Source organism: Symphalangus syndactylus, chromosome 9 (genome assembly GCF_028878055.3).
Source record: "Symphalangus syndactylus isolate Jambi chromosome 9, NHGRI_mSymSyn1-v2.1_pri, whole genome shotgun sequence".
Classification (NCBI taxonomy): Eukaryota; Metazoa; Chordata; class Mammalia; order Primates; family Hylobatidae; genus Symphalangus; species Symphalangus syndactylus.
In genome coordinates, this window is record NC_072431.2 from 95,643,009 (window position 1) to 95,670,881 (window position 27,873).

The 27,873-nt window shown below is 37.0% G+C and overlaps 1 protein-coding gene across 5 annotated transcripts in view; it reads right to left on the minus strand.

Moving 5' to 3' along the window:
- Positions 1-27,873, minus strand: part of NPSR1 (neuropeptide S receptor 1) — a 212,282-nt gene that overhangs the window by 80,166 nt on the left and 104,243 nt on the right. For 3 of the 5 annotated variants that reach the window (XM_063609678.1, XM_055293447.1, XM_055293449.2), the window contains exon 3: positions 9,322-9,425. The exons of 1 other annotated variant lie outside the window; for it this stretch is intronic. In XM_063609678.1, coding sequence (XP_063465748.1) covers positions 9,322-9,425 — 104 coding nt within the window. The remainder of the gene's footprint in view (positions 1-9,321; positions 9,426-27,873) is intronic. One more of the 5 variants, XM_055293450.1, reaches the window with a different exon arrangement.

Below are 27,873 nucleotides of genomic sequence, written 5' to 3' on the forward strand. Positions count from 1 at the left end.
ACATTTAGTTTTTCATAGTCGCCTTTTATGATGTTTTTTGTTTCTGTGGTATCAATTGTAATGTCTCCGCTTTCATTTCTAATTTTATTTGAGTTTTCTTCTTTTCCTAGTTATTCTAGCTAAAGGTTTGTCAATTTTATCTTTTCAAGAAACTAACTCTTCATTGATCTTTTCAATTGTTTTTCTAGTCTCCATTTGTTTTCTTTCTTTTCTAATTGTTATTATTTCTGCCCTCTTACTAAAGAGAAACCCCGACTCTTCTTCTTCTTCTAGCTACTTAAGTTGTAATATTAGGTTATTTATTTTAAATCTTTTGTTTGATGTAGGTATTTATTGGTATACACTCCCCTCTTAGACCTGCTTTTGTTGCATCCCATAAGCTTCGTTATGATGTGTTTTCATTTTCATTTATCTTAAGATATTTTAAAATTTTGCTTTTAATTTCTTCTTTGACCTATTTATTGTTGAGGAGTATGTTGTTTAATTTTAACATGTTTGTAACATTTCTGAAATTCCTTCTATTATTGATTACTAGTTTCATATCATTGTTTTTGAAAAAATAATTTATATATTTCAATCTTAATTTTGTTGTGACTTGTTTTGTGGCATACTCTATGATTATCCTGGAGAATGTTCCTTGGGTGCTTCAAAAGATTATATATTCTGCTGCCACTAGGTGAAATGTTCTATATGTGTCTATTAGGTTCACTTGGTCTAAAGTGTAGTTTAAGTCCAATGGTTCTTTACTGATTATCTGTCTAGATAATCTGTCTATTAAAAGTGGGATTTTGAAGACCTACGATTTTATTGCAGTCTATTTCTCTCTTCAGGTCTATTAATATTTGCTTTATATGTTTAGGTGATCCAGTGTAGGGTCCATATATATTTACAATTGTTATTTCTTCCTGATGAAATAATCCCTTTATTATTATACAATGACCTTATTTGCCCTGTTTTACTGTTTTTAACTTAAAGTCTATTCTGTGTGATGTAAGTGTAGCAACCCCTCATCTATTTTGTTTCCACTTGCATGGAATATCTTTTTCCATCTATTTACTTTCAGTTATATATGTCCTAAATTGCCATTTTGATAATTGTATTCTGGCTATCATGTATTTTTTTTCTGTCTTCTGTGATTGATGCTTTTCTCTAGTGGTATGCTTTGATTCCTTACTTTTTATCTTTCATGTATCTACTAAGGTTTTGCTTTGTGGTTACCTTGAGACTTACAAAGGAATGTCTTATAGTTATAACCAGCGATTTTAAAATGATAATAACTTAACTTTGATTACATACAAGAACTCTACACTTTTACTCTACCACCCCCATTTTAGTTTTTGATGTCACAATTTAAATTTTTTATATAGTATATCCCTTAACACACTACAAATATGCCTCATTTTGTCATGATTTACTTTATTGTTCTTCACAGATAGTGCATTTTTTTTTACAAATTGAAGGTTTGTGGCAAACCTGTGTTGAGCAAGTCTGTCATTTTTCCATCAGTATGTGTTTACTTCATGTCTGTGTCATATTTTGGTTATTTCAAACTTTTTCATTATTATTATTATTACGTCCATTAAGGCTATCTGTGATCAAGTGATGTTTGATGATACTGTTGTAATTGTTTTGTGGTGCTGTAAACCGCATCCATATAAGGTGACAAACTTAACTGATAAATGTTGCGTGCATACTGACAGTTCCACCAACTGGTTGTTCCTCCAACTGTCTCCCTCTCCTCAGATGTTCCTATTCTCTGAGACACAGTAATATTGAAATTATGCCAGTAAATAGCCCTGAAATTGTCTTTAGGTGTTCAAGTGATAGGAAGAGTCACACATCTCTCACTTTAAATCAAAAGCTAGAAAGGACTTAGCTTAGGGAGAGAAAGCATGCCAGAAACCAAGATAGGCCAAAAGCTTAGTTTTGGGCCAGTTAGCCAAGTTGTGAATGTAAAGGAAACTTTCTTGAAGAAAAGTAAAATGACTACTTCAGTGAACACACAAATTATAAGAAAATGAAACAAACTTACTGCTGATATGGAGACAGTTTTAGTGGTCTGGATATATGATCAAACTAGCTGCAACATTAAGCCAAAGCCTAATCCAGAGCAAGTTCTTAAACTCTCTTCACCTCTATGAAGGCTGAGATAGATGTGAAAGCTGCAGCAGAAAAGTTTGAAGCTAGCATAGTTTGTTTCATGAGGTTTAAGGATAGAAGTTGTCTCTGTAACATAAACATGCAAGGTAAAGCACCAAGTGATAATATAGAAGTTGCATTAAGTTATCCAGAATATTGAGGTTAGATAACTGATGAAGGTGGCTACAGTAAACGATAGTTTTTCAGTGGAAATAAACAGTCAGATACTAGAAGATGCCATCTAGCGCTTCTATAGCTAGAAAGAAGTCAATGCCTGGATTCAAAGCTTCAAAGGACATGATGATACTCTTTTTAGCAGCTAACGCAGGTGGTGACTTTGAGTTGAAGCCAATGCTCATTGATCATTCTAAAGATCCTAGGGCCCTTAACAATTAGACTAATCTACTGTGCCTGTGCTCTATAAATAAAACAACAGAGCCTAAAGGGCAGCACATCTGTTCACAGCATGGTTTACTGAATATTTTAAGCTCCCTGTTGATATCTACTGCTCAGAAAAAAAGATTCCTTTCCAAATATCACTGCTCATTGACAATGCACATTGTTACCCAAGAGCTTTGATGAAGATGAACAAAAAGATTAAACTTGTTTTCATTTCTGCTAACACAACATCCATTTTACATCCCATAGATCAAGGAGTAATTTTGACTTTCCAGTGTTATTATTTAAGAAATACATTTTGTAAGGCCATAGCTGCCATAGATAGTAATTCCTCTGCTGGATCGGGACAAGGGAAATTGAAAACCTTCCAGAAGGACTCACTACTTAGATATCATTAAGAACATTCATGATTTATGGGAGAAGGTGAATGTATCAACATTTACAGGAGTTTAGAAGGTTGATTCCAACTCTTATGAATGACTTTGATGGGTTCAAGATTTCACTGGAGAAACGTACTGCAAATGTTGTGGAAATAGCAAGAGAAATAGAATTAGAAGTGGAGTGTGTAGATGTGACTGAATTGCTTCACTTTCTTAATAAAACTTGAATGGATGAGGAGTTGCTTATTATGGATGAGCAAAGAAAGTGATTTCTTGAAATGGAATCTACTCTTGGTGATAATGCTGTGAACATTGCTGAAATGATACCAAATAATTTAAACTAGTACATAAACGTATTTGATAAAACAGTGGCAAGATTTGAGAGAATCGACTCCAATTTTGAAAGAAGTTCTACTCTGGGTAAAATGCTATCAAACAGTATTGCATACTACAGATAATTTTTTGTATGTAAGGAAAAGTCAATTGATGCAACAAACTTTATTGTTGTCTGATTTTAAGAAATTGCCACAGCCACCTCAACCTTTGGCAACCACCACCCTGATGAGTCAGCAGTCATTAACATCAAAGCAAGACCTTCCAGCAGTAAAAAGGCCAATATTTGATGAAGGCTCAGATGATTGTTAATCCTTTTATTTTAGCCATTAAGTATTTTTAAATTAACATATATACTTTTTAGACATATTATCACACATTTAAAAGGCTACAGTAAAATGTAAAGATAACTTTTATATGTACTGGGAAACAAAAATATTTTGATTAGCTTTATTGTGATATTTGCTTTATTTAGGCATTCTGGAATTGAACCCACAGTATCTCTGAGGTATACCTATATTGTAGCTATTATTATTTTTAATAGTTTTGTCTTTTAGCCTTTATCCTAATGATATCAGTGATTTACACAAAACCATTACAGTATTAGAGTATTGTAAATGTACTTACTTTTAACAGTGAGTGATATACTTTTGTATATTTTCATGTCACTAATTAGCTTGCTTCTTTTCTGGGGAAATCTTTCTCTCTACTTGATTCCTAAAGGACAGCTTTGTTGGGTAAATATTTTTGGTTGGCAGTTTGTTTTTCCTTCCTTACATATGTTCTTCTATTCTCTCCTGTTCTGCAAGGTTTCTGCTGAGAAATTTTCTGCTAGCCTTGTTATAACTATCTTATATGTGATTTGCCTCTTCTCTCTTGCTGTTATCAGGATTTTCTCTGTTTTTTGATTTTTGACAGTTTGATTATAATATGTCTTGGTGTAGTCTTATTTTCATTGAATCTGATTAGAAACTTCTGACCTTCTTGTACACCTGGATATTTATATTTTCCCCAGATTTGCAAACTATTCTGCTATTATTTCTTTAAATAATCTCTATTTTTTTGTCTCTCTCATCTCCTTCTATAACTCCTATAACTCGTATGATATAGTTTGGCTATGTTCCTACCCACATCTCATCTTGAATTTTAGTTCCCATAATCCCTACATGTCGTGAGAGGGATTCAGTGGGAGGTAATTAAATCATGGAGGTGGTTTTCCCCCATGGTATGTTCTCGTGATAGTAAGTTCTCATGAGATCTGATGGTTTTATAAGGGGCTTCCCCCTTTGCTCAGTTCTCATTCTTCTCTCTCCTGCCACCTTGTGAAGAAGGACATGTTTGCTTTCCCTTCCACCATGATTATAAGTTTCCTGAGGTCTCCCCAACCCTGTAGAACTGTGAGTCAACTAAACCTCTTTCCTTTATAAATTACCCTGTTCTTATAGCAGCATGAGAATGGACTAATGCATTGCACATTTTCTCTTTTGATGCTGCCTCATAAATCTCTTAAGCTTTCTTCATCTTTTCTCATTCTTTTTTCTTTCTTCTTCTTTAGTTGTATATTTTCAAATAACCTGTTTTTCAGTTCACAGATTCTTTGTCTACTTGATAATTTCTGCTGCCGATTCTGTCTAGTGCATTTATTATGTTTTTTAGCTCCAGAATTTCTATTTGATTAAAAAATAATTTCAATCTCTCTCTTTATTTCTTTGTTTTGGTTGTACTGTTTTACTGATTTCATTGAATTGCTTCTCTGTACTTTAAGTTCACTAAGCTTTCCTAAAACAATTATTTTGATTTTTTTTGGTCAGGCACCACGTATATCTCTATTTCATTGGGGCCAGTTACTGTAAAATTACTGTGTTCTTTTGATGATGTTATGTCTGTTTTTTTATGTTTATTTTTGCCTTATATTGATGTGTGTGCATTTGGTAAAGCAGTCAAATGCACACACATCAATATAAGGGAAAAATAAACATTAACGAAACCAAAAAGAATCACCTTTCAGATTTTATGAACTAGTTCACTATGGAAAGACCATACCCTATGGGGGAGGGTTTGTTGGGTGGGGTAGCATCAGTGATGGTGCAGATTTGTAGTCTCTGTGTAGCTTTTTCAGCTCGGGTCAGAGTTGACAAAGATCATAAGGATCTTCAGTGGCCAAAGCAGTGGATATTGGCAGTAGCAGCAAGAATTGATAGGGTCCTCAGTGGTGATGGCTGCTAAGGTTCTTCTGATCTTTCCCCCCACCAGGGAAGCTGGAGCTGAGAAGATTTCTCTTGGTACTAAATCTGGCTTGTAGAGCCTCTCATAGTGGCAGTACCACCAGTGTCTGATGGGTGACACTCATGGAGTAGCCATGAAACTGAGGTCTGATGCATGGGCTCACATGGAGAGATTATGGCTCTGGGATTACAGTGGTAATGACACTGGTGCTCAAGGTGCAGATGCCCCTTCTGCTGCATGGTATAGTATGTGAGGCATGAGTGCACATGCAAAGTAGTGTGGGAGCTGAGAACACAGTCTTTCAGTGGCTTCAGGGTTGGGGCAAGGCATAGCTCTCTATGGCTGAGCTGTTGCCCAGGGCACAGGTGCCCCTGCTGTAATGTTGGTAATAGTATACATATGAATTAGTCAAGGAGACAAGAATGAGAGCACAGGTATGCACAGAATTATAATGGCTCTGAGGCCTGGGTGGGGCTAGCTCTCTATGGTGGTTAAGTCAGTGTCTGGAATGTGGACACATGCAGGCAGAGTTTAACACTGGGGCTTGGAGTGTTAACTAGCTTGCTATGGTGCTGGCTGTGGTGTTAAAAACATGAGTGAGCCCAATGTAGTCAGACTATCAGTCTGGAGTGTGGGCATTCCCAGCGTGGCCATGGCTCTAGGGCTGGAGCTTACACATGGTTGGGAGAGGTGGTGACCCCATTCCCAAAGCAGCTCAACAGCAACTGCTTCTTGGGGGATAGGAGGAAGGTATAGCCACATCTCCCCCTCTGGGGTTCTCTTGCAGGAATGACTGTTGGTTACTCAGTGGGAAAAGATGCTAGTGTCTGCTGTGGAGCAGGCCACTAGAGACAATGTTGATCTTTTCTGTGTCTAATATTGATAGCTTCCACCTTTCTTCTTTGTTCTTAGCCAAATCATGGCCTCTTAGGTATGCCAATCACACCAGCCATTCTTTCTATGTGGTTATTCTCCATTTTTTCCTTCACGATGTTGCTGCAAATTCTTTAATGGGCCCTTGAGTCCTTTCTGGGCTATTTTAGTTTGTGAATAGCTGTCTATACTTGAATGCTTTGGAGGGATGAATATCTCCTACTCCATGATCTTGGTGATAGGTCCTAAACAGAGATTTTCTTAAATTCTAGAAACTATTAATTCCCCCATTCATTGCAGAGGAAGTCTGTGTGAATGTTGGAGCATGATTTTGACACTTAGCCAGGCAACTTACAATTCTGTCTTTGCCCTCACTTCCTGCTTGCACAAAGCCTCAAGGTCATTCACAGGTGACAGCTCAGTGCCTTCTCTATTTCTTCCTTAGGATGAGCATAGTCCAGGGCATATACCTGGTCTTCTAGATTTTTGGGAGTATGTCAGAGATTTTCAAATCCCCTATGGATATCTCATTACTCAGCTTATGTTTTTAAGCTTTGATTAGTCTATTTTTTTCCCTGACTATTATCCAATACCTTAGTCATAAGCAAAGTTAATCAATTGCCTGTAACTGTTTTGACGAATGCCCAGAGGAGGAAGGTTTTTCACAGTGGGTGAGTTCTAATTTAAGTAAAATAAAGACAGCCTTGCAAGTGGAGTCTTCCAGAGAACTGCCAGACATGTCAAATAATGGCAATTTCTTGGGAATTTAGAAGGGCTCTATCCCTGTTTTGCTTTCTACAGTGGCTGCCAGACAATTTGTTTTTCACTATGAATGAGAGCTATTACTTTTTAAGGCTATTACAGAGTTGGATACTGGGGGATGAGAATAATGCAAGCCAAAGCACCACAAAGCTCATTTTTCTCAGTGAGATTCAGCCATTTTCCTGAATAAATACTCCCTGGGTAATTGCAAGTGTTTGATTAATTTCCAGAGTCTTACAAATTTGATTCTGATGTTTTTTGCCAATTTTCTTGCTTTCTTTATAGAAGAGTTATCAGAATTTCTTTATCATTTTCCCTATGTCAAAAGATATATTTTATATATAGTATTATCTTAACATTTATTGTAGATAGAGTTAGAAAAAATTTTACTGACATGAATATTTCTAAATCAAGAAGACATTTTAAAGTTAATGATTAGGAGAAACCATAGGTTATCAAATGCTTTGGAAAAATATGAAGATAGTGTGGTTGCCAACCTCCAACATGTCGAAAATAATCCTTGCTTCCTAGTTTTGTGGTTCTTCTTTCCCCATACTGAATCCGAGTTGATTTGTACAACCAAAATAATCATATGAAAGTGATGGTGTATGACCTTTGAGACTAGTTCATAAAATACATTCCCACTTCCACCTTGGTCACTTGAATAGGTTATTCTTAGAAAAGCCAGCTACTATGTTGTGAGGACACTAAAATGTACCTATAGAGAGGCCCATGTGGAGAACTGAGTATTCCACTAAAACCAGTACTAATTTACCACCTATGTGAGTGATCGATCTTGTCCAGTCCCAGCCATGCATTCTGATGACTACAATACCACAAAGCATCTGACTGAACCTTTTGATAAGCCTTTATCCAGATCTGCCTAGCCAAGCTGTTCCTGAATTCTTGACTAATAGAAACTGTGAGATAATAAATGTTTATTGTTTTAAGCCACTAAGTTTTGTCATAATTTGTGTCTCAGCAATTGGTTACTAATATAATAAGCAATTGAAAGCATTTATTTACAAGGAAGCAAATATCCTCAGAAAGAAATTGAAATATGTTTTTAAAAATTTCCCCTGAGAAAATACTAGCTGTACATAATGGTAAAGGCTCTTTCAGACATACCAAACTTTCAAAGTTATATTCAGAGCACAAAAGAAGATTGTAACTGTAACTATTCCATATTCATTTTCTGAATATGGAATAACTTCATTACCATGACCTAAAAATAATAAAACCAATGAAAAAAATTATGATTTTACTTATGAATATATATACAAAGATCCTAAAAGATTCTACTAACAAATGGAATCTAGCAGGATAAAGCTTTCTAGAAATGCATTATATACACATAAAGCTATAATAATTTAGACCTGAAGTACTAGCATCAGAATAAAAATATATTAATAAAAAGTAATTTTAAGAACTCAGAAACAGCACATCAAACCTAATACCAGTTATGAAATAATCCGTTCCTTCCATACTTAGTTGAAGTGTCTAAATCTATATTATAAACATCTAATGCATGTTAATAAGTATGTATATATGTAAATATGTATATATGTAATATTTTAAATCAAATATACATATGATACATAAATGTGGCTTACACTGAAGAAGATTGACATTTGAAGCATCAATATCTTTAATCTAAAAATAGATCTTAGAAAAACTAAAAAAAAGTCTCTCAGTTATAAAATCATTCAAAAAGGAAAATAGGAAATTTGAGAGGAAAAAATTCAAATGCCAATAGATACTTTAAAAAGTATAATTTAGGCAGTAATTCAATAGGTAATAGTTATGTTCTAACAAATTCCCCTTGGTTTACAAAAAAGAACAGTAGCCAGTGTTGAGTTCATTTGAGAAGTGAAAGGTAAATATAATTAACAAACTTTTTGGAGATTATCCACAATATGCCAAAATCCTTAATATTGACCCAGACATTTTATTTAACATTTGAAATATGAATGCTTTGCATCCTTAGCATTGCTTGTTTGTGGCTCATTTGCGTTTTCTTTATATAGATACTATTTTTAGCAAGGAAATACATTAAAAATCTTTCAAATTTTCACTGCCCTTCTACCTAGGAGAAAGCAGGCAGTTTGATGCATAGGAATGCAAGGTTTTATATTATTTTCCTTATGATAAATCTAAAAGCTAACTCTGGTATCAGTTTGTCTCATCACATTTGGAAGGTGTGACATACCTGCAAATAGCGGACCACTCGGCAAACCAGGTCAGGTGCCATGAAGTCTCCAGTGAATCGCCAAATAATATCTGTCAAGATGTTGACCAGTCCTGTGAAAGAATCTAACAAAAACATACAAGTGCTTACATTCAGGGTTTTATTTTATTTTTATTTTTTATTTCTCAAATTTGCAGCTAAGCCACAATAGAAATGAAATCCTGGGGAGGTTCATTTTTTATTTTTTTCCTTCCTGCTTTATCAGATGGCTACTGAGGAAATGCAAAGCAAGATAGGACTTCTTTGACTTACATTATTGCAGCTTCTTACCACTTAAATGTAACCACCTAGGAAGAATTTCAGTAATGACTGAAGAGGAATCATGCTAATCATAGAGTTGACTTTTTAAGTCACAGAACAGAAATTTTCAGGGTATGTAGGTCTCTACTAAAGAAAGCACTGTGTGAGAATCAAGAGGACAAAATTGAGAAAAGCAAAATTGTTGTCTTTGGAGAATACTTCAAAATTCCCCTTACTACACCCATTATGTTCCAAATTGGACCTCTTGTTTCTCCTTATGCCCAGTCTCAGTCCCCCTCCTCCCAGGTTTCTTTGCTTTCTTCTCCTTTCCACTTTCAACCTCTGCCCTTGGAAAACAGCAAGTGTATGATCTAGCCATTTAATTAATGTACTTGGTTGAATTACGGAGGCACTAAGGCCAAGGTCAGGACATTTGTCCTCTTGTGGGCAGGTCATCTGTACTCAATTCTATAGTTACAGATTGTAAAGCTGTGCAGATGTTTATAGCAGAAATGGCAAAATAGGCTATGTGTCTAAAAACTGCCCCTCACCCCTCCATGACAGACATCACTAATTTATCACATAATCCAGAATCTTTCTCAAAAGAGTGCTGCAGGCAAGATCGCAGAATAGAAGGCTCCACTGATCGTTCCCTCTTCCTCCCTCAGCAAGGACACTAATGTAGCAACTATCTACACACAAAAAAAGTAGCTTTGTAAGCACCAAAAATCAGGTGAGCTCTCATAGTTCTTGGTTTTAACTTCATATTGCTGAAAGAGGCACTGAAGAAGTAGAAAAAAAAAAAAACTCTTTTAAATCTCTGACACCACCCCTCTCCCATCCCCCAGCAATGGCAGCAGGGTGTGGAGAGCATTCCTAGGTGCTAGGGGAGAAAAGCACAGCAATTGTGAGGCATTGAACTTAGTGCTGTCCTATTATAGCATAAAAGAAAACTGGGCCAAACTCAGCTGATGCCCCACCCCATGGAGACAGCATTTATATTAGCTCTAGCCGAAAGGAAATCACCGATCCTGGTGGTCAGAACTTGAGTTCCCACAAGCCTTACCACTGCAAGCTAAAGTGCTCTAGGGCTCTAAATACACTTGAAAGTCAGTCTAGGCCACAAGGAGTGCAACTTTCAAGCAAGTTCTAGTTCTGAACTGGGCCTAGAGCCAGTATACTGGGGAGGTACATGGCCTACTGAGATACCAGCTTGGGTGGCTAAGGGAGTTCTGGCACTACCCCTCCCCTAACCACAGGCTGCAATTCTCACAGCTCCAAAAGAGATCCCTTTCTTCCACTTAAGGGGAGGAGAAGGAGAAGGAGAAGGAAGGAGTAGGAAGGATTTTGTCTTACATCTTGGATACCAGCACAGTCACAACAGCAGAGGGCACTGGTCAGCTCTGAGAGGCCCCCTTTCCAGGCCCTAGCTCCAGGATGGCATTTCTAGACATGCCCTAGGCCAGAAGGGAAACTACTGCCTTGAAGGGAAGGACATAGTCCTGGCAGCATTCATCACCTGCTAACTAAAGAGTCCTTGGGCTCAGAATAACCAGCAGCAATACCCAGGTACATTGAAGACTTTGGATGAGACTCTGAGACTTGCCAATCAAAAGTCATCAAGTGGCTGAATGGATTGGAAAAAAAAAAAAGGATTCAATGATCTGTTGCTTACAAGAAACGTGCTTCACCAATAAAGACACAAGGCACACGTAGGCAGAAAATAAAGGGATGGGAAAAGATATTCCATGTCAATGGAAATCACAAAAGAGCAGGGCTAATTATGCTTATATCAGGCAAAATAGATTTCAAGACAAAAACTATAGGAAGAGATAAAGAAGGTTACTATATAGTGAAAAAGGGGTCAATTCAGCAAGAGAATATAACAATTGTAAGTATATATGCACCCAACACTGGAGCACCCAGACATATAAATTAAATATTGTTAGAGCTAAAGAGAGATATAGACCCCATACAATAATAGCTGGAGACTTCAACAACACAATTTCACCATTGGACAGATCTTCCAGACAGAAAATTGGTAAAGAAACGTGAGAGTTAATCTGCACTACAGACCAAACAACAGCTGTAGAATACACATTATTTTCTACAGCACATGGGTCATTCTTAAGAGTAGACTATATGTTAAATCACTAAAAAGCCTGAAAACATCAAAACAAAATAAAATAATATAATATGAAGCATCATCTCTGACCATAATGGAATAAAACTAGAAATCAATAACAAGAGGAATTTTGGAAACTATACAAATACATGGAAATCAAACCATATGCTCCTGAATGACTAGTGTGGGTCAATGAAGAAATTAAGAAAAAAATTTAAAAATTTCTTGAAACAAATGATAATAGAAACACAACATACCAAAATCTATAGGATACAGCAAAAGCACTAAAATGGAAGTTTGTAGCTATCAGTACCTACACTGAAAAAGAAGATAAACTTTAAATAAACAACCTAATAATGCATCTTAAAGGACTAGAAAAGGAAGAGCAAAACAAACTCAAAATTAGTAGCAGAAAATAAATAATAAATATTAGAGCATAAATGAAACTGAAATGAAGAAAACAATACAAAATATCAATGAAACAAAAAGTTGGATTTTTGAAATGTCATGCAAAATTGACAAACCTTTAGCCAGACTAATAAAAAAGAGAGAAGACTCAAATAAATAAATTGGAAGTTATAGAAGAAAGGAACAAATTCCTAATGCATACAATGTACCAAGATTGAACTATGAACAATAACAAATAACAAGATCTTATAATAAAATGTCTTCCAATAAAGAAAAGTTCAGGAACTGATGGCTTCTCTGCTGAATTATACCAAACATTTAATGAAGAACTAATATCAATCTTACTCAAACTATTCTGAAAAATAGAGGAGGAGGGAATACTTCCAAACTCATTCTATGAGGCCAATATTATCCTGATACCAAAACCAGACAAAGACAAATCCAAAAAAATCAGAGTCTGTATTCACATGAAACAGACAATAATATTCATTTTCTGCTTTGCCCATGGCTATGCTACCTCTTCAAACATCTGTCATAATAAGGTCTGAAGAGACATGGACCATCTGAACATTCTGTAGAATATCACATTGATCCATTTACATCAAAGATGTCATTAAGAGTCAACAAGAAGTGTCTAATACATTAGAGGCCTTGGTAGAACACATACACTCTGGAGGGTGAGAGAGAAACCCTGTGAAAATTCAGGAACATGCCACATTGGTAAAGTTTTTAGTGGTTCAGTAGTGAAAGTCTGCTAGAATACCACCCCCACCACTGCATTTTCAAGTAAAAGTTAAATTGCTGTATGTTACATTCTCAATCTCAATAAATAGAGCAAGATACCTGGTAGGCCTCTGTGTTTTGGAGGCAACACATTCCACATCTAGGAATATTTTTTGGTCCCATATACTGAACTACATAGAAGTCTCACAGCTTTGAGTGGGCCTGGAGCAAGAAAGGGCTCTGCAGCATCTGTGGGCTGCAGTATAAGCAACCCTGCTACTTGGGGCATATGATCTGGCTGATCCTATGGCACTGAATTTGTTAGTGGGGAAAGGTACAGTTTGGAGTTGATGGATGCCCAAGTGAAAGAGTCAGAATGCAGGCCCCTAGGGCTCTGAAGCAATGCCATCCATTTTCAGTATAAAGTTATATACCTTTTGAGAAACCCTTCCTAGAATGTTGCTGAGCCTTGGTCAAGATGGAATGGCTGATAATGGGCACTAAATGTATTTGGAACTGACCATTATGAGCTAGATTATTGCCAATGCACTAAGTCGTACACTCAGACGTGTCCCACAGCCTTCTATTGGAAAATGGAAATGGCACATCTGGGATCAAACCCATATGGGACTAGACTGGCATGAGGAGGCTGCATGAGCAAGTAGCACAGATGCCTCCATGTCACCCACTATGGTTGTACCAGTGCCCTTGCATAGCTCACACTTATGGCTATATGGGGGTTCTCTATGACTAGCTGAAAGGGTGGTAAAAGGCCAATCCTAGTTAACAATGGATTAGTTCCTTATGTAGCTGTAAAGCAAAAATAGATGGTCACTGAAGTACAGCTGAATTATGGGGTAGCCTTGGAAGACAGTGGAGAAGGAAGGTCTTCCCAATGAATGAAGCTGCAAGCTATGAATATGGTTATCTATTTTGTGTGGAAGAAAAATTGGCCTAAGGTGTGAATATATGTGTAGGTTTGTGCACAGTAGCCAATAGTCTAGCTGTGTAGACAGGGACCTGAATGAAAGGGACTTGGAGAATGGAAACAAGAGTCTGAGACAGAGACATATGGTTGGGACTATGGGAGTGGGCACAATGTGTGAAGATTTTTGTGTCATGCATTTAACACTAATTGGAAAGCATCAAGTACGCAAGAAGCACTAAAAAAACAAATAGACAAGGTAACATGTCCAGTTGATATTATCCAGGCTTTGTCTTGGATTAAGTACCACATGATGGGCACATGAATAGAGTGGCCACAGTGGCAGAGAGCAAGACTACTCATTAGCCAATACAATGGACTACAAATTATCCTGGCAAATCTAGCTATGGCTGATTTTGAATGTCCAACTTGCTAACAAGAGAGACCAACAAGGAGCCCTCAATAGGTTACTAGGTCTTCAGGAGATCGACTGGTTGATTTGTGGCAAGTTGACTACATTGGGTCCCCTCTGTCCTGCAGCAGCCAGCTGTCCATCCTTCCAATGATGCACTTATTCTGGGTATAAGCTTTCCTTTCCTGATCTCTGAGTCGTAGTCAACACAACTATTATCTGGGGGCTTTTAGATTAGCAAACAAGAATGGAAATCCACACAACATAGTATGTGATCAGGGGACCCACTTAATAGTGAAGGGGCTGTAGGATGGCTCATGATCCTAGAACTTACTGTTTGTATTACTTACTACACCAGACAGAAGTAGCTGTACTTTTAGAGCCCTAGAATGAACTACTGAAGGAACATATGAAGTGCCACTTATAGGTAATGCTCTGAAAGTTAGGGTCCCACCCTTTAAAGTGCAGCATATGTGTTAAATCAGAGCCCACTTCATGGTGTGGGGTCCCTAACAGGAAGTATACATAGGTCTTAGAATCAAGGTAGAGGAAGAAATGGCCTCAGTTAACATCACTCCCATTGACCCACTGAAGGGCTTTGCACTTCTTCATCTGCACCTCTGTGCTCTTCAAATTGGAGGTCCTGGTAACCAAAGGAAGTATACTTCTGCCAGGGAACATAGCAAAGGTACCATTGAACTAAAAGCTATGGCTGCCACCAGGGCACTTTGGACTCTTTGTGTCTAGGGACTAGCAGGCAAGAAGAGGAATCACCATCTTGGCAAGAATGATTGGTAGTGACTAGCAGATGGAGGTAGAGCTGTTTTTACACAATGAGAAAGGCAGGCATATGCGGAGAACACAAGAAATTTACTTGTAACTGTCAAGTTGTGATTGATGGCAGACAATTAGTGGATGGGACCACGGATGTTAAGCATCTTCAGCAGGCCCTCAACACAGGGTTGTTCAGATTATTTATGCTCTAGGGTGCCCTGCCCCTGCTGTTGTGGAAGGGTGAATGGGGGCTGAAATTGAGTCTTCATTGTTGTCACACAGACATACATCCTGGTTGTACAAAGACAAGGTAAGTATTGACTCTTTTCTGTACTACCCATGGGCTGTACCCTAGTATTAAATTATACAGCTCAGAATTCCAATCATGACTCTGTTGAGAAGCACCATTAGGCTTTATGAGAGATTTGTTGTTTCTGTGTGATTCTAGTCAGACAGAGGACTGGGCAGAACTCTGCTCAGAAATAGAGTATGCACTTGGCTGGGTTCAGCCTCTTAGAAAATCAAACAGCTGAACAACAAAAGAAACTGCAACTTTGGGGATTAATCTAGGATACTCATAATTTCATTTCCAATAGTTTATTTTTATTGCTATGTTTCTGCTAAAGAGCAATAGTAAAAATGGAAAGTCACACTGTCATTTGGTTAATTGCTTTTCGAATATTGGAAAATGAGGTTTCGAATATTGGAAAATGAGCTCAGGGTATGGAATGCAGCAAGTGCTGAGCACATGCTTGAATGAATTGCCATTGTGGTTTGAAAAGGCTGTAAGAAAAACAAAACAAAATAAAACTTTATTTTGAAATAATTAGAGACAAGAAGTTACAATAAACGGTACACAAAGGTTTCATGTGCCTACCACACAGCATCCCCCAATGGTGACATCTTACATAACTCTAGGTAGACTTCATGGTTTAAAAGAGAATTACTACCCTTAACCTGACTTCTCTAGAACACAGAACATGATTGTGAGGGGTTATGAAGCAATTATTATATCCTTGGCAAGGTTCTAAGTAGTTACAATCATTAACTTATTTAATCTCACAACAAACTGAGATAAAATCTCCATTTTATAGATGAACAAAATAAGAAAGGTTAGAACATTTTAAGATTTCAGAGAAAGTTAGAGGTGAAGCTAGACTTTAACCCATACAATAGAAGTCAGTGTTTGACTGCCTTCAACACTGCCTTTTATTGTTTTCATTTATTTCTTTTTAGATTTATTATTATTATTATTATACTTTAAGTTTTAGGGTACATGTGCACAATGTGCAGGTTTGTTACATATGTATACATGTGCCATGTTGGTGTGCTGCACCCATTAACTCGTCATTTAGCATTAGGTATATCTCCTAATGCTATCCCTCCACCCTCCCCCCACCCCACAACAGTCCCTGGAGTGTGATGTTCCCCTTCCTGTGTCCATGTGTTCTCATTGTTCAATTCCCACCTATGAGTGAGAACATGTGGTGTTTGGTTTTTTGTCCTTGCGATAGTTTGCTGAGAATGATGGTTTCCAGTTTCATCCATGTCCCTACAAAGGACATTAACTCCTCATTTTTTATGGCTGCATAGTATTCCATGGTGTATATGTGCCACATTTTCTTAATCCAGTCTGTCGTTGTTGGACATTTGGGTTGGTTCCCAGTCTTTGCTATTGTGAATAGTGCCACAATAAACATACGTGTGCATGTGTCTTTATAGCAGCATGATTTATAATCCTTTGGGTATATACCCAGTAATGGGATGGCTGGGTCAAATGGTATTTCTAGTTCTAGATCCCTGAGGAATCACCACACTGACTTCCACAATGGTTGAAGTAGTTTACAGTCCCACCAACAGTGTAAAAGTGTTCCTATTTCTCCACATCCTCTCCAGCACCTGTTGTTTCCTGACTTTTTAATGATGGCCATTCTAACTGGTGTGAGATGGTATCTCATTGTGGTTTTGATTTGCATTTCTCTGATGGCCAGTGATGATTAGCATTTTTTTTAATGAGCAGAATAATCAGCTAACATCATAATGACAAGACCAAATACACACATAACAATATTAACTTTAAATGTAAATGGACTAAATGCTCCAATTAAAAGACACAGACTGGCAAATCGGATAAAGAGTCAAGACCCATCAGTCTGCTGTATTCAGGAAACCCATCTCATGTGCAGAGACATACATAGGCTCAAAATAAAGGGATGGAGAAAGAACTACCAAGCAAATGGAAAACAAAAAAAGGCAGGGGTTGCAATCCTAGTCTCTGATAAAACAGACTTTAAACCAACAAAGATCAAAAGAGACAAAGAAGGCCATTACATAATGGTAAAGGGATCAATTCAACAAGAAGAGCTAACTATCCTAAATATATATGCACCCAATACAGGAGCACCCAGATTCATAAAGCAAGTCCTTAGAGACCTACAAAGAGACTTAGACTCCCACACAATAATAATGGGAGACTTTAACACCCCACTGTCAACATTAGACAGATCAACGAGACAGAAAGTTAACAAGGATACCCAGGAATTGAACTCAGCTCTGCACTAAGTGGACCTAATAGACATCTACAGAACTCTCCACCCCAAATCAACAGAATATACATTTTTTTCAGCACCACACCACACCTATTCAAAAATTGACCACACAGTTGGAAGTAAAGCACTCCTCAGCAAATGTAAAAGAACAGAAATTATAACAAACTGTCTCTCAGACCACAGTGCAATCAAACTAGGACTCAGGATTAAGAAACTCATTCAGAACTGCTCAACTACATGGAAACTGAACAACCTGCTCCTGAATGACTACTGGGTACATAACGAAATGAATGCAGAAATAAAGATGTTCTTTGAAACCAACGAGAACAAAGACACAACATACCAGAATGTCTGGGACACATTCAAAGCAGTGTGTAGAGGGAAATTTATAGCACTAAATGCCCACAAGAGAAAGCAGGAAAGATCCAAAATTGACACCCTAATGTCACAAATAAAAGAACTAGAAAGGCAAGAGCAAACACATTCAAAAGCTAGCAGAAGGCAAGAAATAACTGAAATCAGAGCAGAACTGAAGGAAATAGACACAAAAAACCTTTCAAAAAATTAATGAATCCAGGAGCTGGTTTTTTTGAAAAGATCAACAAAATCGACAGACTGCTAGCAAGACTAATAAAGAAGAAAAGAGAGAAGAATCAAATAGATGCAATAAAAAAATGATAAAGGGGATATCACCACCGATCCCACAGAAATGCAAACTACCATCAGAGAATACTACAAACACCTCTACACAAATAAACTAGAAAATCTAGAAGAAATGGATAAATTCCTTGACACATACACCCTCCCAAGACTAAACCAGGAAGACGTCGAATCTCTGAATAGACCAATAACAGGCTCTGAAATTGTGGCAATAATCAATAGTTTACCAACCAAAGAAAGTCCAGGACCAGATGGATTCACAGCCGAATTCTACCAGAAGTACAAGGAGGAGCTGGTACCATTCCTTCTGAAACTATTCCTATCAACAGAAAAAGAGTGAATCCTCCCTAACTCATTTTATGAGGTCAGCATCATCCTGATACCAAAGCCTGGCAGAGACACAACCAAAAAAGAGAATTTTAGACCAATATCTTTGATGAACATTGATGCAAAAATCCTCAATAAAATACTGGCAAACCGAATCCAGCAGCATATCAAAAAGGTTATCTACCATGATCAAGTGGGCTTCATCCCTGGGATGCAAGGCTGGTTCAACATACGCAAATCAATAAATGTAATCCAGCATATAAACAGAACCAAAGACAAAAACCACGTGATTATCTCAATAGATGCAGAAAAGACCTTTGACAAAATTCAACAACCCTTCCCGCTAAAAACTCTCAATAAATTAGGTATTGATGGGACGTATCTCAAAATAATAAGAGCTATCTATGACAAACCCACAGCCAATATCATACTGAATGGGCAAAAACTGGAAGCATTCCCTTTGAAAACTGGCACAAGACAGGGATGCCCTCTCTCACCATTCCTATTCAACATAGTGTTGGAAGTTCTGGCCAGGGCAATCAGGCAGGAGAAGGAAATAAAAGGTATTCAATTAGGAAAAGAGGAAGTCAAATTGTCCCTGTTTGCAGATGACATGATTGTATATCTAGAAAACCCCATTGTCCCAGCCCAAAATCTCCTTAAGCTGATAAGCAACTTCAGCAAAGTCTCAGGATACAAAGTCAATGTACAAAAATCACAAGCATTCTTATACACCAATAACAGACAGAGAGCCAAATCATGAGTGAATTCCCATTCAGAACTGCTTCAAAGAGAATAAAATACCTAGGAATCCAACTTACAAGGGATGTGAAGGACCTCTTCAAGGAGAACTACAAACCACTGCCCAATGAAATAAAAGAGGATACAAAGAAATGGAAGAACGTTCCATGCTTATGGGTAGGAAGAATCAATATTGTGAAAATGGCCATACTGCCCAAGGTAATTTATAGATTCAATGCCATCTCCATCAAGCTACCAATGACTTTCTTCACAGAATTGGAAAAAACTACTTTAAAGTTCATATGGAACTAAAAAAGAGCCCGTATCGCCAAGTCAATCCTAAGCCAAAAGAACAAAGCTGGAGGCATCACGCTACCTGACTTCAAACTATACTACAAGGCTACAGTAACGAAAACAGCATGGTAGTGGTACCACAACGGAGATATAAATCAATGGAGCAGAACAGAGCCCTCAGAAATAATGCCGCATATCTACAACCATCTGATCTTTGACAAACCTGACAAAAACAAGAAATAGGGAGAGGATTCCCTATTTAATAAATGGTACTGGGAAAACTGGCTAGCCGTATGTAGAAAGCTGAAACTGGATCCCTTCCTTACACCTTATGCAAAAATTAATTCAAGATGGATTAAAGACTTACATGTTAGACTTAAAACCATAAAAACTCTAGAAGAAAACCTAGGCAATACCATTCAGGACATAGGCATGGGCAAGGACTTCATGTCTAAAACACCAAAAGCAATGGCAACAAAAGCCAAAATTGACAAATGGGATCTAATTAAACTAAAGAGCTTCTGCACAGCAAAAGAAACTACCATCAGAATGAACGCAACCAATAAAATGGGAGAAAATTTTCTTTTTAGATTGATGTTGTGTCTTTTCTTCTTTATTCCCTAGACTAATGTGCAGACATGAGTCCCTGTCTTCTTCTCATCCCCTTATTCCCTTCTTTGGTTGCCCTTTTTTTATCTTTTGGTCCCTTCTACTTATAGGGCTATTCTACCCACAGAAGTTGCTTTTACTCCTTTAGAAAACTAGGGAGATAAACCTCCCCTTTGTGCATGTTTTTTGGTGGGGAAGTGGTACAGGGTATTGCTGTCACTCAGGCTGGAGTGCAGTGGTGTGATCATGGCTTACTGCAGCCTCAACTTCCCAGGATCAAGTGATCCTCTTGCCTCAGCCTCCTGAGTAGTTGGGAACAGTACATGACACCACACCTAGCTAACTTTTACTTTTTAATAATTTTCATAGAGGCGGGATCTCACTATGTTGCCCAGGCTGGTCTTGAACTCCCGGGCTCAAGTGATCCACTCACCTCAACCTCTCAAAGTGCTAGGATTACAGGTATGAGCCACTGCATCTTGCCCTTTCTGCATCTTCACTGTTAACAGAATAAAGCTGAGTCCCACAGCTTAGAATAAAAGCCTTCCACTATTTGGCTTTGCCTACTGCTACAGTTTGAATGTGTGCCCAGGAATTGGTGTGTTGGAAACTTAATTCCCAATGTGACAGTGGGGCCTAATGGGAAGCATTTAGGTTGAGCCCTCATGAATATATTAATGCCATTATAAAAAGTGAATGGGCTCATCCTCTTTCTCCCTTTGGCCTTCTGCCACATGAGGATCTAAGCAGCATGCAAGGCACCATCTTCGAAGAGAATGACCTAACCTGACACTGAACTTTCTGGCACCTAGACCTTAGACTTCCCAGCCTCCAGAACTGTGTCCTAATAAATTTCTGTTTATAAATTACAGTCTGTAGCATTCCATCACAGGAGCATGAAACAAACTAATACAACTACCTCTTGTCAGTTCCCCATGTGGCATTTCAATGTTGAACACCATATTGATCATACATTTGTGCATCTAGATAGGCATTCCCTCTGCTTGGAATCTCCTCCATCCATTTTCCAGCCTATTGAATTCCTATTTTTCCTCCAACACCTAGCTAATATGTCCCATGCTCCAGAAGCTTTCCTTGACCATTCACATGGTATAGTTCACCATACAAGGTTATGTGACCCTCCCAGTCTTTTGCCTGTCTGTATTTGCTTTTTATTTTTCTATAGTTAACAAAAAAAAAGCATTGGCAAGCACATGGGATCTATAATCCAAAGTGTCAAAAGCTTGTAGAGGAAAAATCCTATGACTGTTCTAAGCTATAAGAGAAGTCCTTACTGAGAAGGTCAGACGTGAGCAGTCATTGAGAGCTGTGGGTTGTGATTGATCAAATAGGAATGTCATGAAGATTTTCATGGCACAAATGGACTGGATGAACGAACGGAATGGACTTGGGAGTTACTTGGATATTCTCTTTTGGCTTACTGATTCCTTAATTTTAAAAAACGGAAAGATTATTTTGTTTCTCTAGACCTAAGTGGTTATGTAAATAACAATAATCTATTTTGTTAGAATCTATTTTTCCCCTGGAGCTCAATCTTAAATAAGCCTATTTCTGAAAGCAGACTATTGGTGGAACTCTGCCACCACATTTGTTAGTTGCTATTAAGCAAATGATGTTCAATGCTGATCAGTAAAAAGCTATTTAGTTACCTAAGTAATTGAGCACATTGCAAATAAACTGCTCCTAAATGATAATTAACAAGACCTTGGGAACAAAGGGTACACTTTAAAGGCTTAATCACCTCCATGTATTACTCTTGCTTTTTAAAAATTTGTCCTTTGGAAGATCTTAGGAAATTTCAATACTCAGAAAAGCCAAGGTAGGGTCACAACAGGCTTTATTGTCCTTTGAGGGTTTCTTGTAAACATGAATGGGGTTCCAGTTGGAGCACAAATGCAGGTGGACAGGGAAGAAGTCAAGAACGAGGCAATAGCTGAGCTTTTCAGTGAGGATTGGTCAGGTGAGAAAGGAATGCAGAATATTGATTCTAGGCACAGATGACAGCATGAACAAAGTTATGGAGGTGAGAAACTACTTGGCTTGTGTATATTAAACATCGGTTTAATATATATATATCGGTTTAAACATCCCTAAATGGGAGCTAGGAAGTGGCAAAAATGGGTCTGCAGGAACAAGAAGAATCCAGACTTTTAGGGTCTCACACGCCAATTAAAAGAGGTTGTATTTTATTTTTATACTGTGAGAGTTGTTGAATGTTTATGTCTCCAAACATGTATTATAAATAGATTTCTTTAGTTGTTGCAGGGAGGATCAATTTGTTAGGTCCAATACTGGAATTAACATTTAATTAGGAAACTGCAGAAGTTCAAGGAAGAAATGTATGTTAAATAACTGTAGGAATGTAGAGAGGATGTACATTGTAAAGCCTAGGACAACATTAAAAGAAATAGAAAAAGAGGCATAATTAATAAGTCAATAGTGGAGACAAAATGAAATCATAAAAAGCTCAATTAATCCAGGCTGAAATAGAAGGAAAAAAGGAAGAAAAATATAGATGGAACAAATAAAAGCAAGAAACCAGTGGTAGATTTCAATCTAAACACATGAATAATAACATTACATGTAAATTGCCTGAAACCCCAGTTAAAATCCAAACTCATTAACTTTTCATATTAATGATCCTATCCTCCTCTCTCCTCAGACTCACTTGATGGCACCACTATCTGGTAGGGACACCCAGGCCAGGAACCCATAATACATAATAGACTCTTCCTTCTACCTCACATTCAGAACATCTCGATACCTAGTCACCAAATCCTCCTTATTTTACCTTATTAAGTAGATCTCAAATTTGAATCCTCTCTGTGTTCTTACTATTATTTGGCATACTCTAGGTACTGATGATTTCTTTCTTGAACTTCCTCAGTTTCCTAACTAATCTAAATGGTAATTCCAGTGCTGGACCTGCAAAATTGATCTTCCCTGCAGCAAGTAAAGAGTGAATATTAGGTGTTTTATATAATATTATACAAATTCTTACATATTGTGAAGACTTAGACATTCAAATTCCTCATAAACTTTGTGCTATTGTTATCAGACATTTAAATTTTACATGGGTTATAAATCTCACTGCTACAATTTTTCTTCAAGTAGTCAATTACATTTTAGAGTCATTTAAAATTAAGAAAAATGTGATTTTTAATATTATTCTTTATTTTTACAATTTTTGGAGTTCTTCACATCTCTCTGTAGATAAAATTTCTGGTCTGGTTTCACATTCCTTCTGTCAGAAGAACTTTCTTTAATGTTTCTTAAAGTACAGGTCTGCTGGTAAGGAAGTCTCCCATTACAAAAATTTTGAATAGTCTTTATTGTATCTTCATTTTAAACAGGTATTTTTGCTAGATGTAGAATTCTGGGTGATAGTTGTCCCCCCAGCTGGCTTTGAAGATATGTTTTATCTTCTGGCTTTAATTGCTTCAGACGAGAAGTCAGCTATAATTCTTGTCTTTACCTCTTTATATTAATTTAATTTTTAAAATGACAAAATAAGTGTACATATTCATGGGGCTACATGGTGATGTCTCAGTACATATAGTTATCAGATCAGAGTAACTGGCACATCTATCATCTCTAGCATTTATCATTGTTTTGTGAGGATCATTCAATATTCTTTTAGTTATTTGAAACCATATATTGTTGTTAACTATAGTAATCCTACAGTGATACAGAACGCTAGAACTTATTCTAATTCTATCTAGCTGTAATTTTGTATTCTTTAAGAATTTCTCTGATTTAATATGTTCATATATTTTCCATGGTCTTCCGTCAATTTCGTCTTTACCTTTATTTGGTACTTTGGATAAGTTATAGCTAGCTTTTTAAAATTTATTCTGCTTCAGGTTATTTAAGAATTTTGGATCTATGATTTGATGCTTTCACTATTTTTGGAGAATTCTAGCTATCATTCAGAGATTTCTTTTGCCCATTCTCTCTTCTTCTGTAATTTCAATGACGTATATTTTAGACTATTTGATACTGTCCCATCATTTTTAAATGCTTTGTTCTCCTCATCCACTTTCTTTGTCCTTTTCTTGTTGATTTTCACTTTGGGCAATTTTTATTGATGTATCTTCAAATTACCTAATTCTTCCTCTGGCTGTGTAAAGTCCACGATTCCTAGAATTAAATGTGTGAATTACTATTGTGATTTATTTCCCCCCCACATTTCTACTTGAATCTTGCTTATAGTTTTTATCTTTCTGTGAAATCACTCAACTGTTCATCTGTGTTGTCCACTTTTTTCCCCTGGCAACTTTAACCTATTAATCATGGTGATTTAGTAGGGATAATTTTTTAAAGTGTTTATTTTGAAATCATTTAAGACCCATATTAAAGTCGCAAAAATAAGAAGTTTCCCCATGTATGCTCTACCTGGTCAATATCAGTATAATGATGAAAACCAGGAAATTGACATTGGTATAATACTGTTAACTAAACTATAGAATTATTTGGACATCACCAATTTTTACAAGCCTTTCATATATCAATGAAATTTAATCTCACATACATATAAGGTCATGTCACTAACACCACAGTTGGGATAGAGAACAGTTCTACAACTGTCGAGAAATTCACTTGTGCTATCCCTTTATAGCCACACTCCCTACCCACTAATGTGTTCTTTATCATTATAGTTTTGTGATTTTAAGAATCTTATATAAATGGAATTATAAAATATGCAACCTTTAAAAATTAGCTTTAAAAAATTCATCAGAATGCCTTTGAAATTATTCTAAGGTGTGTGTATCATTGTTCTTATTGCCGAATAGTTTTTAATTGTATAAATGTATCAATATGTTTATTCACTCACTGAAATATATTTGGGTTATTTTCAGTTTTTAGTTATTTCAAACAAGGCTGATGTTAACATTCATGTACAAGTTTTTGTGTGAATATAAATTTTCATTTCTCTAGGACAAATACTCAGAAGTGGAATTGTTGGGCCACAGAGTAAGTAAATATGTGTTTAGCTTCATAAAAAACTGCCCAGCAGTTTTCCAATGTTGCTGCACCACTGTGTACTCCCACCAACAATGTATGGGAGAGACTGTGGTTCCACACACTTGCTAGCACTCAGGACTGTCAGTATGTTTTCATTTAGTCGTTCTACTAGATATGTAGTGATATTTCATCATGGCTTTATTTTGCATTTCTCTAATGACTAATCATGTTGAACATCTTTTTATTTTCAATTTGTTCATTTTTCTTTTCTTTTTTTAGAAATGATTTCAACTTTAATTTAGATTCAGGGGGTACATGTGCAGGCTTATTACATGGGTATATTGTGTGGTGCTGAGATTTGGGGTACGATTGATCCCATTACACAGGTACTGAGCATAGTGCCCAATAGCTAGATTTTCATCCCTTGCTCTAGTTCTTCGTTTTCCCCTCTATTGTTGCCATCTTTGTGTCCATGTGTATCCAAGGTTTAACTCCCACTTATAAATGAGAACATATGGCATTTGGTTTTCTGTTTCTGCATTAATTCACTTAGGATAATGGCCTCCAGATGCATCCATGTTGCTGTAAAGACATGATTTCATTCTTTTCTATGACTGCATAGTATTCCATTTTTTTATCCAATCCATTGATTGGCATTTAGGTTGATTCCATGTCTTTGGTGTTGTGAATATACATAGTGCTGTGATGAATATATGAGTGCATGTGTCCTTTTGGGAGAACAGTTTGCTTTTGTTTGGGTATATGCCCAGTAATGGGATTGCTAATTCAAATGGTAGTTAAGTTTTTTGAGAACTCTCCAAACTGCTTCCAACAGTGGAAGAACTAATTTACATTTCCATCAATAGCGTATAAACTGTTGAACACTTTTAAAGGTGCTTCTTTGCCATCCATATATCTATCCTCTTTCATGAAGTATTTTTAATGTACTTTTCCTATTCATTGTAATTATTTTATTTAAAGTCCTTGTCTAATAGCTCCAACATTGGAGTCATGTCTCTGTTTGGTTCTGTTGATTGCTTTGGCTGTTAACAGTGGATTGCATTTTCTTTTTGAGTATCATACATTTTGATTAAATGACAAACATTTTGTGTAGAGTGTATCAAATATTGAGATACATAGTATTTATGCATGGAAATGGGCACACTTCTTTAAGGTTGTTAGAGTGGTGTTAAATCAGTCTACTTAGGAGTCTAGCTAGACTTGAGTTTTGTTGTTAGTAGGGTCATCCTCAGCCTCCTACGGGCTTCAAATTTTTCTTTGGATTTTCTATTAGCACAGAAGCTGAGATGCTGAAGGGTTTTAATGCCCCACTCTCTGCTTTCAGCTGTGCCTGTTTTGCTGTAACACTGCTACTGCTTGTTACTCAGTGCTTGCTACTGGTGGTTTTAGGGCTTCTCTTTTGTCCCAGTTCAGCTACAGACACATATAGGCCAGTGTGCCTGGGCCTTAGGGGTGGGGCATTCTCGGTGTTCCAATTCCTCTTCCCCATGAAAATCAAACGCCTGCCTTGTATCTGTGGTGGGTGTTGCATATGAGAGAGTTTCATGCCCTTCCCTAGAAGTAGGAGACTTCCAATGATATTGGTGTTGCTGTTTCTGGCCTCTGTTCCCAAGGGACAGGGTTTTCTCAGTCATTTATCTGCCTTTATTAGTGCTCTGTGGGGCAACAGTGTTTGGTCCCACACTGGCTTAAGGTTTTTGTTTGGGGAAGTGTCTAGGAAGGAGGGTAGTATTTCATAGCTTTCCTGTAGGCATGGTCTAAACTCTCCTGCACACTTGCGTATAGTCTCTCTAACAACTACTCAAATCTGCTGTTGTAGAGTGGAAGCAACCATAGACAATTCTGTAACTGGATGGGCCTGGCTGTATTTCAATAAAACTTTATTTATAAAAATAAGCTGCAGGATGGATTTGGCTTGTAGGCTGGAGTTTGCAAACTTCTGGTCGAGAGAATAAATTCCAAATGTCCTACTGTGACTTTCCTTCTTGTCGAGTCTGATCTTTTCTCATTCTATTTTAAATTCATACTTTAAGAAAAACACTTTCAACCAGCACATTAATAATAGCAGCTGTTTAACTGATTAAAACATTGGTTAAAGAAATAAAGCATACATAGAAATCTACCCTAAAACATTTTAATAAAAACAAACATGCATTTGTCATTTCTTTAACGTAGAGCCAAGACTTTGATTTGATTCGATTCTTTTTTGCATAAAATACACCCCTAATTTATCTTTTATAATTTCCAGTTTGGGTTTCTTTAAGTTGGAGTAATCAGTTGACATATAGCAAAGCAATCTAAGGCAGAATCTCATTGCAGAGATTTTTATAATATTCCTTCATCTTTCATAGTTGCATCTCCTGAGCTTAGTTCTATTGCAGTTCACTAAAACAAAAGTCAAGTCTTTCTAAAGGGAAAGCATAAATTGACAGGTTTGTTAAGTCTAATAATATCCTGCTAGTCATGGGAGTTTAGTTAGTCAGGGTGTTTGCTGAGAGAATGGAGAGCATTGAGTAATAAGTTGAGGCAGTGAAGAAGATGTGGTTGAAAGAGTTTCCTTGACCATACCCAACTGTTCACTCTGCCATGCCATTTCTTTATGCTGCTCCATTGGTGTGGGAAACTCTTTATACACCTCTACCTGAAGAATATCCATTTCCTCAAGGTTTAATTCAAGGTTACTTCCTTTATAACACCTTTTCTGAGTACTGAGATTGGC